General features: G+C 41.0%; 1 protein-coding gene across 6 annotated transcripts in view; it reads left to right on the forward strand.

Annotated features, from left to right (window-relative positions):
• The window catches only part of LOC129866776 (F-actin-monooxygenase mical2b-like), a 79,703-nt gene that overhangs the window by 33,864 nt on the left and 25,418 nt on the right, over nt 1-20,421 (forward strand). For 4 of the 6 annotated variants that reach the window (XM_055939649.1, XM_055939650.1, XM_055939651.1 and 1 more), the window contains exons 11-19: nt 3,308-3,398; nt 4,039-4,186; nt 12,876-13,075; nt 16,480-16,583; nt 16,923-16,994; nt 17,097-17,222; nt 19,223-19,354; nt 19,596-19,850; nt 20,191-20,307. In XM_055939649.1, coding sequence (XP_055795624.1) covers nt 3,308-3,398; nt 4,039-4,186; nt 12,876-13,075; nt 16,480-16,583; nt 16,923-16,994; nt 17,097-17,222; nt 19,223-19,354; nt 19,596-19,850; nt 20,191-20,307 — 1,245 coding nt within the window. The remainder of the gene's footprint in view (nt 1-3,307; nt 3,399-4,038; nt 4,187-12,875; nt 13,076-16,479; nt 16,584-16,922; nt 16,995-17,096; nt 17,223-19,222; nt 19,355-19,595; nt 19,851-20,190; nt 20,308-20,421) is intronic. The other 2 variants (XM_055939652.1, XM_055939653.1) reach the window with 1 other exon arrangement.

Consider the following 20,421-nt stretch of genomic DNA (forward strand, 5'->3'; position numbering starts at 1 on the left):
TTTACATTGAGACTGGGGTTTTGCGGGTGCTATTTAATGAAGATGCCAGTTGAGGACTTGTGAGGCGTCTGTTTCTCAAACTAGACAGTCTAATGTACTTGTCCTCTTGCTCAGTTGTGCACCGGGGCCTCCCACTCCTCTTTCTATTCTGGTTAGAGACAGTTTGCTCTGTTCTGTTCTGTGAAGGGAGTAGTACACAGCGTTGTACGAGATCTTCAGCTTCTTGGCAATTTCTCGCATGGAATAGCCTTCATTTTTCAGACCAAGAATAGACTGACGATTTTCACAAGTAAGTTCTTTGTTTCTGGCCTTTGAGCCTGTAATCAAACCCAGAAATGCTGATGGTCCAGACTCAACTAGTCTAAAGAAGGTCAGTTTTTTTTATTGCTGTTTTAATCAGCACCACAGTTTTCAGCTGTGCTAACATAATTGCAAAAGGGTTTTCTAATGATCAATTAGCCTTTTTAAAATTATAAACTTGGATTAGCTAACACAACGTACCATTGGAACACAGGAGTGATGGTTGCTGATAATGGGCCTCTGTACGCCTATGTAGATATTCCATAAAATAATCTGCTGCTTCCAGCTACAATAGTCATTTACAACATTAACAATGTCCACACTGTATTTCTGATCAATTTGATGCCATTTTAATGGACAAAAAAATGTACTTTTCTTTCCAAAACAAGGACATTTCTAATTGATCCCAAGCTTTTGAACGGTAGTGTGTGTACACACACACACACACACACACACACACACACACACACACACACACACACACACACATTATCGGTCAAAAGTTTTAGAACACCTACTCATTCAAGGGTTTTTCTTCGTAAAAAAAAATATATTGTAGAATAATAGTGAAGATATCAAAACGATGAAATTACACATGGAAACATATAGTAACCCAAAAAGTGTTAAACAAATCCAAATATTGTTTATTTTAGATTCTTCAAATAGCCACCCTTTGCCTTGACAGCTTTGCACACTCTTGACATTCTCTCAACCAGCTTCATGAAGTAGTCACTTGGAATGCATTTCAATTAACAGGTGTTCCTCAAGTTAATTTGGGGAATTTCTTTCCTTCCTAATGCGTTTGAGCCAATCAGTTGTCACAAGGTGCGGGGGCCTGTATACAGAAGATATCCCTATTTGGTAAAAGACCAAGTCCATATTATGGCAAGAACGGCTCAAATAAGCAAAGAGAAACTACAGTCCATTACTTGAAGACATGAAGGTCAGTCAATGTGGAAAATTTCAATAACTTTCTTTAAGTGCAGTCTCAAAAACCATGAAGCGCTATGATGAAAGTGGCTCTCAAAAGGACCGCCACAGGAATGGAAGACCATAGTTACCTCTTCTGCAGAGGATAAGTTCATTAGAGTTACAAGCCTCAGACATTGCAGCCCAAATCAATGCTTCAGAGTTCAAATAAGACACATCTCTACATCAACTGTTCAGAGGAGACTGTGAATCATGCATTCATGTCGATAACCATGTCGAATTTCTGCAAAGAAACCACTAAGGGACGAAGAAGAAGATACGAAGAGATTTGCTTGGGCCAAGAAACACAAGCAATGTACATTTGACCGGTGGAAATTTGTCCTTTCGTCTTGAGTACAAATTAGAGATTTTTTTTGTTCCAACCACCGTGCCTTTGTGAGATGTGGTGTGGGTGAACGGATAATCTCTGCATGTGTATTTCTTACCGTAAAGCATGAAGGAGGTGTGGGGGTGCTTTTCTGGTGACACTGTCAGCGATTTATTTTTTTATTTTTTTAAATAAATATTTCAAGGCACACTTAACCAGCATGGCTACCACCGCATTCTGTAGCGATACGCTATCCCATCTGGTTTGAGCTTAGTGGGGCTATAATTTTGTTTTTCAACAGGACAATGAGCCAACACACCTCCAGGATGTGTAAGGGCTATTTTACCATGAGTAGATTGATGGAGTGCTGCATCAGATGACCTGGCCTCCACAGTCCCCCGACCTCAACCAAATTGATATGGTTTGGGATGAGTTGGACCACAGAATGAAGGCAAAGCAGCCAACAAGTGCTCAGCATATGTGGGAACTCCTTCAAGAATGTTGGAAAATATTTCCTCATGAAGCTGTTTGAGAGAATGCCAAGAGTGTGCAAAGCTGTCATCAAGGCAAAGGGTGGCTACTTTGAAAAATATATTTAGATTTGTTTAACCCTTTAATGGTTACTACATGATTCCATATGTGTTATTTCATAGTTCTGATGTCTTCACTATTCTACAATGTAGAAAATAGTCAAAATAAATAACCCTTGAATGAGTAGGTGGTCTAAAACTTTTGACTGGTACTGTATATATGGAAATAAGATTGAATGGATGAAATCCTCTCTCTCTCTCTCTCTTTCTCTCTCTCTCTTTTTTTTTATATATATATATATATATTCTGATGTTGATTCCAGAGGCAGTTTGGAACTCGGTAGTGAGTGTTGCAATGGAGGACAGCTGGTTTGACGCATTACGTGCTTCAGCACACGGCGGTCCCGTTCTGTGAGCTTGTGGCCTACCACTTCGCGGCTGAGCCGTTGTTGCTCCGTGACGTTTCCACTTCACAATAACATTACTTACAGTCCCCTGGGGCAGCTCTAGCAGGGCAGAATTTTGACGAACTGACTTGTTGGAAAGGTGGGATCATATGACGGTGCCACGTTGTAAATCACTGAGCTTTTCCCTAAGGCCATTCTACTGCCAATGTTTGTCTATGGAGATGGCATGGCTGTGTGCTCAATTTTATACGCTTGTCAGCAATGAGTGTGGCTGAAATAGCTGAATCTAACATACTAATGACCATCAGCAGCATCAGAGCTTGGAGAAGCCTAATTACCATGACTAAACGGTCAGGTGGAATTTGACTGCCTTCATGACTCGTGACCACCAGTAATACGTTCACTGCAACAGCCCTAGGTATATACACACATTGTCTGGACCATTGGTGTCCAAAGGTTAAATATAGTATGATGCAGAAATGGCTACAGTTCACAAACAGTGAGTTTAAGCATACATTTGGCATATTTGGGCTTAAAACAGGTCAAATAACAATACTATAAGCTGGTTTCAACTATGTTGACACCACATTGCATTTACACCAAACAGAATTTGTGAAATGGCGCTTTTTGATATTTTACTAAATATAGTACAGGGATGTGAATGGGTTTACTTGCTTAACATGTATTGACATTGGCATGCTAAAGAGCCGGTTTCACAGAGCAGGTTAATCAAGTTTTAATATTCTAATATACTTCTCATGCCTCTCTCACAGGTGCGTCACCTGTTCATAGACGGGCAGCAGGACTCCTGTACTCTGGAGCGGGGTGGACCCACACGTAGTTCTGTCAATCTCTCCAGACGAGGTCAGTCTTTACAAACAAACTGACCACAGTCTGAGACTTGTCATTTCTCAGGCCTGTCATCTCAATGACTAACCTGAAGCATCATCCTCTAATTGTATCAGACAAGCTCAGACATAGACACCCACGTAGGCCAGGACATAGAAATACAATTACGGCTGCAGGTCCACCTATCATGGATCATTGACTTGAATGGGAATGTCTGTTCTAGAAATTGTATTTCTACAGGCCAGGAGCTGACCGAGACGGTTTGGATTAGTCATACGTGCAAGCATTATGGATTAGTGGCTCCTTGTGATGTTCTATTAGTAATCTGATCTGCGTTTGTCCCATAAACTTGCTTCACCTGAGTTAATAAAAGGGCTCATCACAGTTACACCCACTTGAAACAATGACTGCGGTCACATTACATGAAGCAGGGTCAGACATGCCCAACGAAGTGTGTGCTGGCCTACACTCCCATACCCTCATCTCATAGTACTTTTAAAAAGGTAGCCATTAAGATGTATTCCACTACAGGGATGTGATGTGTACTCTAGCCAGTATTCTGTAGCCAGGTGTATTTATCTTTCTCTGTATTTTTGTTATTTGGTGGTGATGGCGTGATTGGATGACTGATTGGTTGGCCCCTCTTCTCCCACAGAGTCGGACATCCGGCCCAGCCGCCTCCTCACCTGGTGTCAGAAGCAGACACAGGGGTACAGGGGTGTGGATGTAACCAACCTCACCTCTTCCTGGAAGAGTGGCCTGGCACTCTGTGCTCTTATACACCGCCTCCGGCCAGACCTCATGTGAGAGAACGCACATGTACAGTGCCTTCAGAAAGTATTAATACCCATTGACTTGTTCCACATTTTGTTGTGTTACAGCCTGAATTCAAAATTGATTAAATAGATTTTTCCCTCACCCATCAACACAATACGCCATAATGACAAAGTAAAAACATGTTTTTAGAAATGTTAGCAAATTTATTGATAATTAAATACAGCAATATCTCATTTACATAAGTATTCACATGCCTGAGTCAATACTTTGTAGAAGTACCTTTGGCAGTGATTACAGCTGGGGGTCTCTGGGTAAGTCTCTAACAGCTTTCAACACCTGGATTGAGCAACACTTGCCTTTTTTTTTTTTTTTTTTTTTTTTTTTTTATTAAAAAGAATATATATATATATATTTTTTTTTTTCTCAAATTCTTCAAACTGTCAAATTAGTTGGTGATCATTGCTAGACAACTATTTTCAGGTTTTGCCGTCGATTTAACTCCAAACTGTAACTCGGCCACTCAGGAATATTCACTGTCTTCTTGGTAAGCAACTCCGATGTATATTTGGCCTTGTGTTTTAGGTTATTGTCCTGGTGAAAGGTGACTTCATCTCCCAGTGTCTGGAAAGCAGAATTAACCAGATTTTCTTATAGGATGTTTGCCTCATTACGATTTTTATTCATTTTTTTCTTGAAAAACTCCCCAGTCCTTAACGATGACAAGCATACCGATAACATGATGCAGCCACCACTATGCTTAAAAATATGGAGCGTGATACTCAGTAATGTATTGGATTTTCCCCAAACATATAACACTTTGTATTAGGGACAAAATTATTTGCTTTGCAGTATTACTTTAGTGCCTATATTGTTGTTCTGTACAGCAAGGGTGTCAAACTCATTCCATGGATTTAATTTCATTTGATTTGATAGGATCCCCATTAGCCGACGCCAATGGCGTCAGCTAGTCTTACTGGGGTCCAACACAATGAAAAATACATTGCAGACAAAATACTTTACAATTTACATACATTTTAAAAACATTAACATATTGTGTGTGTGTGCATCTATCAGTTACACATGCATGTCAGTATATACACACAAGTAGGTCACATGGGGGAGAGGCGTTGTGCTGTGAGGTGTTGCTTTATTTGTTTGTTTTTTAAACCTGGTTTGCTGTTCACTTCCGCTATATAAGATGTAAAGGAGTATCATGCACTCATGGCTCTGTATAATACTGTACATTTTCTTGAATTCGTTCTGGACCTGGGAACTGTGAAAAGACCCCTGGTTGTATGTCTGGCGGGGTGGGTGTGCGTCAGTGCTTTGTTTAAGTTGACTATGCAAAAAAATTGGAATTTCCAACACATTGTTTCTTATAAAAACAAGAAGTGATGCAGTCAGTCTTCCCTCAACTCTTAGCGAAGAGAGACTGACATGCATAGTATTATTATTAGCCCTCTGATACAATGAAGAACAACACGTGCTGATCTGTTCTGGGCCAGCTGCAGCTTAACTAAGTATTTCTTTGCAGCACTTGACCATATGACTGGACAATAATCAAGATGAGATCAAATTTGAGCCTGCAGAACTTGCTTTGCGGTGTCAAAAAAGCAGAGCATCTCTTTATTACTACCCATCTTTACAACCATTTGAATCTGTTTGGACCATGACAGTTTACAATCGAAGGTAACATCAAGAAATGTTTCCTCAACTTGTTCAACAGCCACACAATTCATTAACAGATTCAGCTAAGGTCTAGAATATAGAAAATGATTTGTACCAAATACAATGCTCTCAGTTTGAGATGTTGAGGACCAGTTTATACCTGGCCACCCATTCCAAAACCGACCAACTCTTTGTTAAGGGTTTCAGTGACTTCATTAGCTGTTGTTGCTGATGCGTATATGGTTGACTCATCAGCATACATGGACACCCATGCATTGTTTAATTCCAGCGGCATGTCATTGGTGAAAAGAGTAGAGGGCCTAGAGAGTTGCCCTGCGGTACACCACACTTTACATGTTTGACATTAGAGAAGCTTCCATTAAAGAAAACCCTTTGCCATATCATAGAACCATAGATATCTAATATAACTCAGAGGTTGAAAATCCATAACACATACGTTTTCTCAACAACCGGTTATGGTCAATAATATCAAAGGCTGCATGGAAATCTAACAGTACAGTGACCACAATCTTCTTATTATCAATTTCTTTCAACCAATCATTAGTCATTTGTGTCAGTGCAGTACATGTTGAGTGCCCTTTTCTATGAGCATGCTGAAAGTCTGTTTATTTGTTTACAGAGAAATAGCATTGTATTTGACTCACCACCTGGATTCCGCTCGGGTGCCAGACAGCTAACGTTAGCTAGCTAACAGTGCACTTTAGCTTAAGACATATAGCTCCACTACACTATTTATTTTAAAGCCGCGTTCGATTACCAACAGACTGACTAGCTCAAATAGACAGAAGCCTCCAATCCGAACTCCTCTCTCGGCATGTCCAGCCCACTCATTATTTCAGCCAATCATGATGGCTAGTGGGAAGGTTGACAACTTTTTCTGTGGCTTAAACAACAAGGCTCGTAATTTAACAAGTGTATTCGTATTTACAGATGGCATACAAGTTTGTTATTAACCTCTAACGAGCCTCTACCCCGGATCCGGGAGCCCCCCCCCCCCCCCCACACACACTGATTAGCATTGCTAGCATAGCGTCACAATTAAATAGTAGCATCTAAATATCATTAAATCACAAGTCCAAGACACCTAATGAAAGATACAGATCTTGTGAATAAAGCCACCATTTCAGATTTTTAAATGTTGTACAGGGAAGACACAATATGTAAATCTATTAGCTAAACACGTTAGCAAAAATCACCATTTTTCTTTGTCCACCATTTTCTCTCAACACCAGTAGCTATCACCAATTCGGCTAAACTAAGATATTGATAGCCACTAACCAAGAAAAAACCTCATCAGATGACAGTCTGATAACATATTTATGGTATAGGATAGGTTTTGTTAGAGAAATTTGCATATTTCAGGTATAAATCATAGTTTGCCATTGCAGCCAGCATCACAAATCTCACCAAAGCTCCTAGAATTACTACAGACAGCAACGTGTATTACCAATTTACTCATCATAAAACATTTCTTAAAAATACACAGCACATAGCAATGGACAGACACAGATCTTGTGAATTCAGACATTTCAGATTTTCCAATGGGTTTTTTAGGCGAAAACACAATAAATCGTTATATTAGCATACCACATACGCAAACGTTACCCGAGCACTGATTCTAGCCAAAGAGAGCGATATCGTATCATCGCCAAAATATATAAATTTTTTCACTAACCTTCTCAGAATTCTTCAGATGACACTCCTATAACATCATATTACAACATACATATACAGTTTGTTCGAAAATGTGCATATTTAGCCATAAAAAACGTGGTTATACAATGAAAATAGTAGCAAAACAAGCCTGGAAATGTCGGTCGCCATCTTTGAGTGATCTAGTTTAATCAATAGCTAATCATATACTTGACTAAAAAATACAGGGTGGACAGCGACTTGATAGACAATTTAATTCTTAATACAATCGCGGAATTACATTTTTTAAATTATCCTTACTTTTCAATACAGGTTGCGCCAAGTGAAGCTATAGCAAACAAGATGGCGGCATAAACGTTTAACATTTATCAACAGAAACACGATTTATCATAAATTGTTCTTACTATGAGCTGTTCTCCCATCAGAATCTTGGGCAATGAATCCTTTCTTGGGTCTAATCTTCTTTTGGTCGAAAGATGTCCACTTGTCCGTCGAAATGCCCACTAGCGTACGACCGGGACCCCGAAACGTGCCCGGAGCTTCAAAGTCTATTACAAAGCAATGCCTCAAAATCGCACTAAACGGATATAAATTGCTATAAAACGATTTAAATTAACTACATTATGATGTTTCTAACACCTATAACGGGTAAAAACATGACCGGAGAAATATTACTGGCTAAACTAACGCTTGGAAGGAGGCGAGTCTGATGTCCTTCGCGCGCAAGGCGCAGGCAGCAAAGTGACGCTACTTCCGCTATTTGGTGTCTTATAGAGAAACTGATTGCGCAATCGACACCATTCAAGCGTCATCACGCACTGACATCCAGGGGAAGACGTAAGCAGTGTCTGTTTCTCCATAGCATTTACAGTGAGCTTTAAACTGACTCCAGATCAGTGGCCAAAATGTTTGAAATCTGACTCCCTATCATGAAAAGTGCTGTAGATTGAGTTCTATTTCACTCAGAGACAAAATTCCAACGGCTATAGAAACTAGAGAGTGTTTTCTATCCAATAATAGTAATAATATGCATATTGTACGAGCAAGAATTGAGTAGGAAGCCGTTTAATCTGTAATGCAAATTATGCTAATGAGAAAACAGCACCCCCTATAGTCGCAAGAAGTTAAGGCACATGAATGTTCACAAAATGTTGATTTAAAAGTAAAAAAAAATAAATAATGTAAGGTCTCTCCTGTGAAGTTGTGACTTGCGATATACGCCTAGTTTCCTGAATCGGGTCACATTTGTTCAGACACAATTCTTTCCAACCGTTTGCTAAGAGCTGGCAGCAAGCTGATAAGTCTGCTGTTAAAACCAGTAAAGGCCGCTTTACCACTCCTGGTTTGCAGAATTACTTTGGCTTCCCTCCAGGCCTGAGGACAAAGACTTTCCTCTAGGCTCAGTTTATAGCCACTCCTAAGTGTCATATCTTTAGTCAGTTACCATCCTCAGTATCTTTCCATCTATGTTGTCAATGGAGGTTTGCCATTATTGAAAGATAACAATTTTTCCACCTCTCCCACAAATGTACAAAATTCAAACTTACAATGCTTTTTCATTTAGTTTTTTTATGCATGAGTATTATGGCTCACTATTCGTTGTTGGAATTTCCTGCCCAAGTTTGCCCACTTTGCCAATGAAGTAATCATTAAAATAATTGGCAACTTCAAATGGTTTTCTGATGAATAAGCCATCTGATTCGACATAAAATGTTTCTTTCTGACAATTTTATTTACTATACATTTTTCATTATATCATTGATCTTGGCTTCATAATACAGTTTATAATTTTTTACATTTCTTTTGAGTTTAGTCACATTTCTCAATTTTCAGTCAGCCAGTCAAATGTGCAGCCAGATGTATTAGCCACTCCTTTTGCCCCATCTTCAAACCTACAGTTTTTCAATTCCAAATAGAACTTTTAAGGCTCCATGGATTTAACACTGTTTCTTAACAGGTGCCTGTTTATCAATAATTGGAAGAAGCAAATTCATAAAATGCAGCGTCTGAATGCTCCTTATTAATCACATCACATTTTTGCATCGTCCACATGAGTTACAGCTAAATCTTTTGTATGATCTCGTATACACTATTTTAGGTCAAGATTTTGGAACGTTGGCTTTCCTGGATATAGCCACTATTATATTGTGATCACTGCATCCAATGAATACGGATACAGCTTTAGAACAGAGTTCTGCAGTATTAGTAAAAATGTGATCAATACATGTGGATGATCTTGTTCCTGTAGTGTTTGTAAACACCCTGGTAGGTTGATTAATAACCTAAACCAGATGACCGGCGCTGGTTACAGTGAGAAGCTTCCTCTTGAGCGGACATCCTGATGAAAACCAGTCAATATTCAGGTCCCCAAGAAAGTAGACCCCTCTGTTTACTAAACTATCAAACATTTCACACATTTTTAGCGCTGGCCGATCGCAACACCCCGAGGCTTTAGATGTGCCAGGTGAACCTGTAACCAATATCCCTTGACGTAAGATCTTCTCATTACAGGGCAGTGGCTCTGAATATATATATATATATATATATATATATATATATATATATATATATATATATATATATATATACAGCAACACCTCCCCCATAAGCATTCCTGTCTCTTCTATATATGTTATACACTTGTATTGCTGCTGCTCTATCATCAAACAAATTAGTCTCAGACATGTCTATATAAATGTTATTGCTTTCATGAACCTTATTTCTAAGGATAAATATATTGATATGGGATATTTTCATCCTTTTCCTGGGTAGCTTATAAGAGCGACATATGGAAAAGAATAAACAAGGCAAGAGAAAATATATACATTCAGCAGTCCATTCATCAATTGGTGTGTGTGCTGCGGGGTTGAAGCTACGAACCCATAGGCTTGGCTCTCATCCTTTCACGGCTTTTGGGAGAGAGGGAGGGTGGGCTATGAGCCCTGTCATAGCAGACCTAAGTAATGTCCCCACGCGCTCTGGCAGCTTTCATGGCTGGGATAAGTTCTTTCCTCTTCTGGCGCACAGCTTGAGGATAGTCCTCGTTGAGGAAGATGTACGTTCCTCTCAAGTTCTTGGCTCTTTCCAGAACAGCTACCTTGTCCTTGAACCTCAGGAACTTTGACCACTGTGGAGATTCTGCAGTTCCATCCACAACCATGTTGTTCCGCCTTGATTGCACCTCGATAACAATGACAGACAACTATTTTTGTTAGTTTAAAAGATCTTTCACCTGTGATAGAAACACCACTGTCCTCAACGGTACTCCTGCCTGCTTTGGTCTTTGTCATGGTAGGTTATGCTGTTACTCCCCGCAGTTCGTCAGGGTAGATCGCCGGGAAGATTGGAAACAAGAACAACAAACAGCAGGGATCTACACTGTCACAAGCCCGGGATAATCCGCAGTCCCAGCCACAATGGCTAATCGCATCCCGGGCTGCGTTCAAGCCCTCAAGAAAACCCAGCTAGCTTGATAGGCAGCTAGTGTAGCTGCTACGCCAAGCAGCTCCTCAAACCCGGCCTTGGTCATCAGGATCACTATACAGATAGTATTGGTCCCAGCAACTGATGCCAGCCTCTCTCACACCAACTTCTCTCACTCTTCTCTCTCTACCCCCTCCTCCCCCTCTTCTTATTGCATAACTTCAAAGGGCCTAGTGTCTGGTGTTTTTTTTTTTCTTCTTTCAATTAAGACCTACACAACCAGTTGATGGAAGCTCCTTAGTAATCAGTGACCTTAATTTACCAATTGAATACAAGGGAGAAGCGAAAACCCGTGGCCACTCGGCCCTCTGTACAGCGTGTGTCAAACTCATTCCACAGTCTTCCCTCTTTTCACTCGTCAATTAGGTTAATATTGTGGAGTAACTGCAATGTTGTTTATCCATCCTCAGTTATCTCCTATCACAGCTGTTAAACTGTTTTAAAGTCACCATTGGCCTCATGGTGAAATACCTGAGCGGTAACCGAGTTAGGAAGGACGCCTGTATCTTTGTAGTGAGTGACTGGGTGTATTGATACACCATCCAAAGTTTTAATGAATAACTTCACCATGCTCAAAGGGATATTCAATGTCTGCTTTTTTTAATACCAGTCTACCAATAGGTGTCCTTTGCGAGGCATTGGAAAACCTCCCTGGTCTTTGTGGTTGAATCTGTTTGAAATTCACTGCTTTACTGAGGGACCTTACCATTAATCTGTATGTTTGGGTTACAGAGATGAGGTAGTCATAAACAAAATCATGTTAAACACTATTATTACATATAGTGGATCGACGCAATATATTATGTAACTTGTTAAGCACACTTTAGACTCCTTAGTCTGAATTTTAAAATAAGACAATGTGGCAAAAGTAAAGGGATGTGAATACTTTCTTAAGGCACTGTGTGTATATGTATATATATGTATATATACACACACACACACACACACACACACACACACACACACACACACACACACACACACACACACACACACACACACACACACACACACACACACACACACACAGTCATGGTCTTATTGGCACCATCAAGGCACACACTGATTATCATCTTGTCTATGGTCATGCACTGCCTTTGGGTCCATCACATGTTATGCAGTTGAAAATGTGAACAGTGATATTGATTATATTGTAGACAACCCTTCTGTTTAAACTCTAGGTGTGGGATTCTTAAATTAGGAACTGTACTATGTGTACTGACCTTAGCGAGCAACAGCTAGATTTGTCTAAATAGAGAAATGAGAAATGGCCTAAACCACACAAAAAAAGAAAGCGAGCAATCTGGTTTGGCTTTCATATTGCACGCCCAATTATGTGTATAAAGCATTTGTACTAACAGTATTAGATACTGATGGCACTGTTGAGGAACTCCACGCCCTGAAATGTTTCCATCTTACCTAAATAACAAGTGGGTGTGTTTATCCTTTATGCTCTGTGAATTTGGCTCAAGTCGTCTTTGTGTGAGTCAAAATGAGTGTGGGCTGAGGTGCAGCCGTGATGACCTCATCACTCTGGCTCTTGCTCCCGATTGCCCCCCCCCCCCCCCCCCCCCCCCCCCAATTCTGTGTCACAGGTAGATGTGATTCGACAGTCCATTCTGAATTAAATCCTTTTCATGGAAAGGAAATGTGTTTACAATCTGTTTATAACATTACTATGGGCTGTTGCTAAGGGCCTTAGACCTCACCTTTTAGTCTGGTGGTGCAGAGGGTGTAATGATTATAAAATGCAGCATTAAACCAACATTTGAATGCTTATCAACAAACTGTTTTGGGGCTAACATTCTCACTCCATAGGGGAAACAACTTTATTAAGGTCTTACCGGATGTGAACCTGATGCCTCTTCTCTGTATCTCTCTCCATCCTAGTGAATTTGACTCCCTGAATGAGAAGGACTCGGCCAAGAACAACCAGCTGGCCTTTGACATAGCAGAGCATGAGTTTGGTATCCAGCCTGTGACCACGGGGAAGGAGATGGCTCTGGACCAGGACCCAGACAAGCTGATGATGGTGCTGTACATCTCCAAGCTTTACGAGATGTTCCGCAACTCGCCTGCATCCATCACTGGTAGGCTGCTGTTCTGGGTCATTCTCTCACACCTCTGATGCCTCACACAGTCTCGAAAACCAGACCCTAGGAAACAGAAATCCGTCTTTTGGCAATTTCGGAAAGGGGGGGGGGGGGGTTGTTCCGGGGTGAACTCGCTTCAGTCCGAAAACTCTTACAACAAATCATGAGGCAGACATGCCAGAAGATCGCTATTCGAAACCAACGTTTGCAGGCAAAACCTTTTGCAGTGGTTTTAGTGGAGGTAGTTGAGGCAAACTAGCCACTTGCGAAATGCAGACATTAACCCTTTGACGCGTACCGACACACGGGTGTGATCATTCTACACTGGTCTCTACAGCGTACTCTCAAATCAATGTGATTCAGAACGTCCAGTTTCGATTGGCGCAACAGTCAGCGTTTGAGCAACACTTTTTTTTCACAAACATTTTTGCACAAACGCAGTCCTTACAACCTTATGTCCTGAATGTGAGCAGTTTATTTTTGGATGCAATGCTCAGACATTCACAGAAGTTGCGACAGCATAACACAATCATCCAAACTGGAAAATGTACAGTAAGCTACAGTAGTCCTAGCGCTGAGAAAAGATTGACCTAACACAAGCGGTCATATTTACAAAATAGCTGGCAAATATCTTTGCATTAGCTCATCATAATCAGTACAACCTTCAAAAAGGCATTTTACACATGTGTCCATTATAGTCAAGAGTCCGAATGCATAATTTGTCACCAGTGCTTGAAAACGTGAATAAAACAGTAAATACATTATGCTCCATATATACATACAGTAGAAACGCAAACACGATATACTGAAAATAAGGCACTTACTTTGATAGGAACGCACACATGTCCAAAGTTATTATTTGTAAGGAGAACAACAATGAAGGCAATGCGAGAGCCTGCCAGAAAATGTGCCAGGGGGAAAAAGTTAATGCAAATGTCTGCATACTTGATCTGGGGAAACACTGGGGAAGTGCTTGGGCTCTCATCGAAAGTTCGAAGTTTGTCCGGTTCAGTAAAGCCTCAATCATAAATTGTCCGCAACGGTGAAATGGGCTACTTCTATGCGAATTAATGATGAGGCGGAACACACTCAATCACACTCAATTCAAACTGTTGTTGGAAGAAACTTGTTAAATTATTTCAAATTGACAAGTTGAAATATAGCCTGTAGATAATTAGCAGGCAGCGTGTGTCTTGGTTTGAGGGCAGCACGGGTTAACTGTCCTGTTGTATAACAATCACATTTTGGAACAGTGAGTGCATTCTCACATCACAAGCATAACAAACTCACACTGGGCGTGACCTTTAGAGATATTTGGTACTCATGCGTGAAAAGGTTCAAAATAACCTCTGAGCTCCATCCTGCTAGCTACTATTTTTGTATTTTATTCAAGTGGATAAGGTTCTGTAGGCAGTGACACAGTTCCTCTATGCCAAACTGATGTTCTATTAAGTACAGACATGAACGCCGGAACATTTTGAAAATTGTGGGAGGCGACCCAGATGTCTAGGGAGACTACACAACAGTTCCTGCAGTAGCTCAATAGTCTGTTTCCTGATGTAACGATGTGGGCTGAGAGTCGGGAAGCAAGTTCAGGGAGTGAGTGTTTTTAATAAAATAAACATAATACAAAACAAGAAACACTAACAGCACACAGACATGAAACAGAAACAATAATCCCTGGGGATATATATATAGTGGGGCAAAAAAGTATTTAGTCAGCCATCAATTGTGCAAGTTCTCCCACTTAAAAAGATGAGAGAGGCCTGTAATTTTCATCATAGGTACACTTCAACTATGACAGACAAAATGAGAAAAAAAAATCCAGAAAATCACATTGTAGGATTTTTAATGAATTTATTTGCAAATTATGGTGGAAAATAAGTATTTGGTCACTTACAAACAAGCAAGATTTCTGGCTCTCACAGACCTGTAACTTCTTCAAGAGGCTCCTCTGTCCTCCACTCGTTACTATTTCAAGGTTCTGGAGTGGCCTAGCCAGTCTCCAGATCTCAACCCCATAGGAAATCTTTGGAGGGAGTTGAAAGTCCGTGTTGCCCAGCAACAGCCCCAAAACATCACTGCTCTATTGGAGATCTGCATGGTTGAATGGGCCAAAATACCAGCAACAGTGTGTGAAAACTTTGAAGACTTACAGAAAACGTTTGACCTCTGTCATTGCCAACAAAGGGTATATAACAAAGTATTGAGAAACTTTTGTTATTGACCAAATACCACAAATACCTCATGTGGCTGGAGTGTCAGCAGTTCCTGCAAGAGGAAGGCATTGATGCTATGGACTGGCCCGCCCGTTCCCCAGACCTGAATCCAATTGAGCACATCTGGGACATCATGTCTCGCTCCATCCACCAAAGCCACGTTGCACCACAGACTGTCCAGGAGTTGGCGGATGCTTTAGTCAAGGTCTGGGAGGAGATCCCTCAGGAGACCATCCGCCACCTCATCAGGAGCATGCCCAGGCGTTGTAGGGAGGTCATACAGGCACGTGGAGGCCACACACACTACTGAGCCTCATTTTGACTTGTTTTAAGGACATTACATCAAAGTTGGATCAGCGTGGTTTTCCACTTTAATTTTGAGTGTGACTCCAAATCCAGACCTCCATGGGTTGATAAATTTGATTTCCATTGATCATTTTTGTGTGATTTTGTTGTCAGCACATTCAACTATGTAAAGAAAAAAGTATTTAACAAGAATATTTCATTCATTCAGATCTAGGATGTGTTATTTTAGTGTTCCCTTTATTTTTTTTGAGCAGTGTGTATATATATATATATATATATATATATATACTACCTATTTTCCATAAACTACTCCATAACTGGAGTTTTATTACTCCTGAGGTATGATTTGTTAGCAGGATTTTGAAGGTTCGATTGAGCTAAAGATTGAACTTAATGAGGATAGTGTGTGACTGAGCGTTTTTTTTTTTTTTGTTTTTTTTTCATCTGTCATGATGGGATAAGATTAGCATGTTACACAACCGGGTCAGTTATGAGGGTGTGGTATGTAAGAAATGCATTCGGGCCCCAGTTCAGGTCATCTCACAGGGACATGGTAATAATAATGCCTCAATGATCTATAGGGCTGCCCTTTTATAGAATACAGTAGGAGTTTATGTTAAATGGCTGAGAATTCCTTTACTTAAAATACTATTGTAATGCCCTCGTAGTTTCTGATACTTGGTGATTAATCAAAAGGAATCTGTTTTGAATTGTGGATACTACTGTTTTGGGGGTTTATTTTCACATTACTCTATCTGGTTACCCTCTTGATTTGGCTTGACCTAGGCTCAGAGGGCTGGTTTATTACAGTGTGCGTATTAGAGTATGTCCTGTATCAAAGCACCCATAACAACACACTGCTATGCTTTGTTACAGGTACAAGGGAAACGGATGAGAACAACAAAGCGTATTCATCGGAGTCTGCATACTCGGTTTACAACTTAATGAACCGAACACAGCCCAAAAAAAGGATCCCAAAGGTACCGCGAGCTCACCCTCTCCTCACCCATCTACAGGCTTTAAAATGAAAGCATTGCAACAACAAAGGCCTCCATGTAAATGCGATTTAGCCTACGTAAAATAGGTGCATGTTTACATGACAGATGAAAGGAATTCCTATGTGCCAATAAATGACGACAAGAAGTAATTGAAATGTAGATTAGATAAGGTACTGTATGTGAACAAGACTGAGAGACCTAGATAATCTACATCTTACAAGGCATACTTTCTTAATGATTACCCTCACACTCGATAACCTTTGACTGTGACGTGTGAAGAAAGTTGTTTTTTAGGTCTGTTTTGTACTACCTTTTCCTCAGGATAACGGTAAGCTGGAGGAGAACGACCCGATGAACAAAAGACGAAGAAAGGGCAGCACCTATTTAGAGGAGGTGTGTTAGTGGCTACAACAAGCATATCTCTATCACCAGTATGGCCTTAGATGCAGCCATTTTAATGTTGATAAAGGGACTGATCATTCATTGTGTTGTCAGTTGTCCTGTCAGAGTGCCCCCCCTGCAGGTGACGGCGGGGAGCAGAATAAAGTGCGCTCAATGGCCACACAGCTACTGGCCAAGTTTGAGGAGAATGCATCGCCCGGTAGTTCCCTGCGCAATAAGGTGAGCAGCTCCAGGTGTACAGTACTCTGAGTAGACGGGTCAAGGTCCCTATACACTGTGTAGAGAAAATGGGGGGGGGAACATATTGTAAAGTCAAATACAGACAATAAACCGGCAATGCCCTCAGTGCTGATGGTTACTGTAAGACTCTTCTGTTGGTTAATTCTCTGATGGTTGATCATATCTGATTTTAGAAATCTGTACTTTTGTATAGTACTTGCTACCGTGTGGGGTGGGGGTTTAATCATACACAGGTAATGTTTTTGTGTTGAAATTTCAGATAATGAAGGCTCTGTGGAACCTACTTGTTCTCTATGGTACATAACATTCTGAGAGAGTTTGGAAATGGATGAAATTCATTTCATGGACCTGCTTTTATGTCAGGGGAGAGCACTTATGTCCTTGTATCCAATTCTGCAACGTCACTGCCACCATAATCATGTTTGAATATAGCCCATTGTGTTGTAAGACTGTAAAATGGGACAAATCCGCCACAGCCACTACCCTTGGGTACAGTTTGAGTGCAAAGTTTTGACGAGGTATAGTTTATTGGTTATGGTCAAGAAAGCTATGAAGAGATTGAAGATTAATTTACTGTATCGTTTTACTTCCACCAATAACATACTTCTAGTATATCGACCGCTACATTAGTCACAGTAAAATGAGCTACTCCACCAGAAGAGGCTGTCCCTGGATTATAGGATTAAAGAAAGCAGGTTGTGCATTTGGAAGCTTGATGAAGAAGTGGATGCAGTATAATCTGCCTGTGAAGCCCCATCAAAGGACTGAGTGGCTCTGTCTGGTTATGGTGTGGAATACCATAGATATGGTTATGGTACATATACCTAAGCGATAATGCCAGAGAAGCTGATATTTGGAGGTAAATATTGGCACGGCTGTTGTTATGCCCGAGACAAAGTCGAGGGCCGGCAAGCCGTACCAATATATCCTCCAAACACCGGTTCAAGGGTATTATCACTTTTATACAACGGGTTACCAACATATTCAAATAATGATTTACATATTTTCAATTTAAAAAATATATTATGATGAATTTATTCATACCATTTCATCCTTCCACAAGATATACTGTAGTCCCAACACAAATCTAGGGTTGTTAACCAAGCCGGCTGGTTCTTCGTTCTATCAGTTCGGTTGCCGGAGACGCGACCCGGTTGTTCTGTATTTATGGACGCGACCCAGTCGTTCGTTCTAAACGTTCCATTGCCATACTGGCTGGCAACGTTCTTATCCCTTGCTTGCTAGCTAGCCAACATAACTTACAGTCATGTTAAACAGTGCAGCCAGAATAACAGCAAAGTAGCTGCATTTGCATTTGTCTAAGCTGTTTTCTAGTGACATTTTTATTTGGCAACATCCATAACATTGAGCTAATAATGCGCGACTTTACTTGGCGTAGAAAATGTGCTCGTCAGGACACTGTTATTCAGAGGAGCTAGCCAACAATCACTTCGAACTGAAGCTGGAAAGATGGCAAACTAGCTGCACTTCATTTCGTTTGACCTGTTTTCTATTGATAGCATCACTTTTATTGATATATATACACGAAGAACTGACTCGTGATTTCGACTGGCTGAGAAAAGCAGACAGCAAGGTTTATACAAATCTGTTAAAGTAAATGTTGGTTAAAACATATAATGCTTTTTATAGTGGAGATCACATTTTTGAAATGACCTGTCTGGGCTGAAGAGACAGTGGATTGTGCAGTCAGATGTAACAGAGGAAATAGGCATTTTAACATCATAGATTTAGCCAGTGGTAACTTGTGGAATAGACACAGACTGGAATGCAGTTTTAACCAATCAGCATTCAGGATCAGACCCATTACACTTTATGCAATGGGTGGATGACGGCAGGGCGTGGTTTTGAATGGAACTACAGAAACAAATCATTCTGCACTACTTTATTAACATTTTTTTTCCTAATCCTCCTGCTCGTCCTTCCCTTCCTGCCTTATCTCGTGTCTGCTGCTCTGTCAGTCTGATTTGAACTCAGACTCTGATTCAAGCCGTCCTTCATCTCCTTCTCTGGATATGATGGCGAACCGTCGCTTCGCTAAGCCCAAGGAACAGCCCCCTCCCTCGCCTCCACCCCCACGCCCCAAGTGGCAGGTACAGTCACGTCAATCTGGTGTGTGTTGAGACCATGAAGGGTCAGCCGCTGCATCGTAAACTCAATAAACCCCCCCCCCCCCCTAACATAGAGCCTATGTTAACAAAATAACCAATAGTCTTCTAGACCAAGAGTCATTGAAAAGACACCCCTTTTACGCCACCCTGGAGGTTTGCCCTCTACTGGTTGGAGGTCCGTGCTGCTTTACACATTGCTTTGTGTGTGTATATCTGCTTTCAGCCGTCTATCTATATGCGACTCTTAGAAGAGCCTGCAGCCGTGGCGCAACCGACTCCCCTTCCCATTCCAACAAGGTCCTGGAGTCCTCCTCATGATGATCAAACGCAGGCCTATCCGCGCGCAGACTTGGTGCAGCAGAGAGTGTGGATTCCACACACCGAAACCCCAGATGATGTAGATTACCCAGAACAACCTTCTCCTGACCCCACAGGGATGGGCCAGCGCCTAGAGAAGCTGGAGCAAAAGATGAGCCAGGTGACAATGAGCCTCCATTATATCTGTCTGGACATACCACGTTAGTCCCATTCACAGCTATGCCTTCTGCACTCTCACAGTAAAACATTTTTTTTTTGCGTGGAAATAGATTTTTATGCCCATTCAAAATAGTAAATCCACATGTGCCTTATCCACAAAAGACTAGCAGACAGCACAACTCGGCAACAAAAACAGAATTGTTCAAAAGATACAAAATTGCCATACCCCACATCAGCTTTACTATGGATTATGTTTGCTGTTCAGTATTTATTTGCCTACTTCTTGCCGTTTCTGACTTTCACACTTGCTTTTCTTTCCTTTCCTTGTTGCTGTTCTAAAGAAAAAATTGCAATCCGTAACTCCCGGGGAATTTAACAGGAAGAGTATAAAGGAGAGGGCTGTGCTTCTGCGTTCTATGTTTCCTGAGTCCGAGACTCCTCTAGTGAAAGAGTATAAGGTGAAAGTGTAGCACCACCCCTCGCCTGCCTGTCTAACCCCATCTAAGGAAATGAGGCACAGTATGTTTGACCCTGTACACAAGTTCTGTTTGACCGCCTCAGACTGTTTAGAA

Source organism: Salvelinus fontinalis, chromosome 12 (assembly GCF_029448725.1).
Source record: "Salvelinus fontinalis isolate EN_2023a chromosome 12, ASM2944872v1, whole genome shotgun sequence".
Lineage (NCBI taxonomy): Eukaryota > Metazoa > Chordata > Actinopteri > Salmoniformes > Salmonidae > Salvelinus > Salvelinus fontinalis.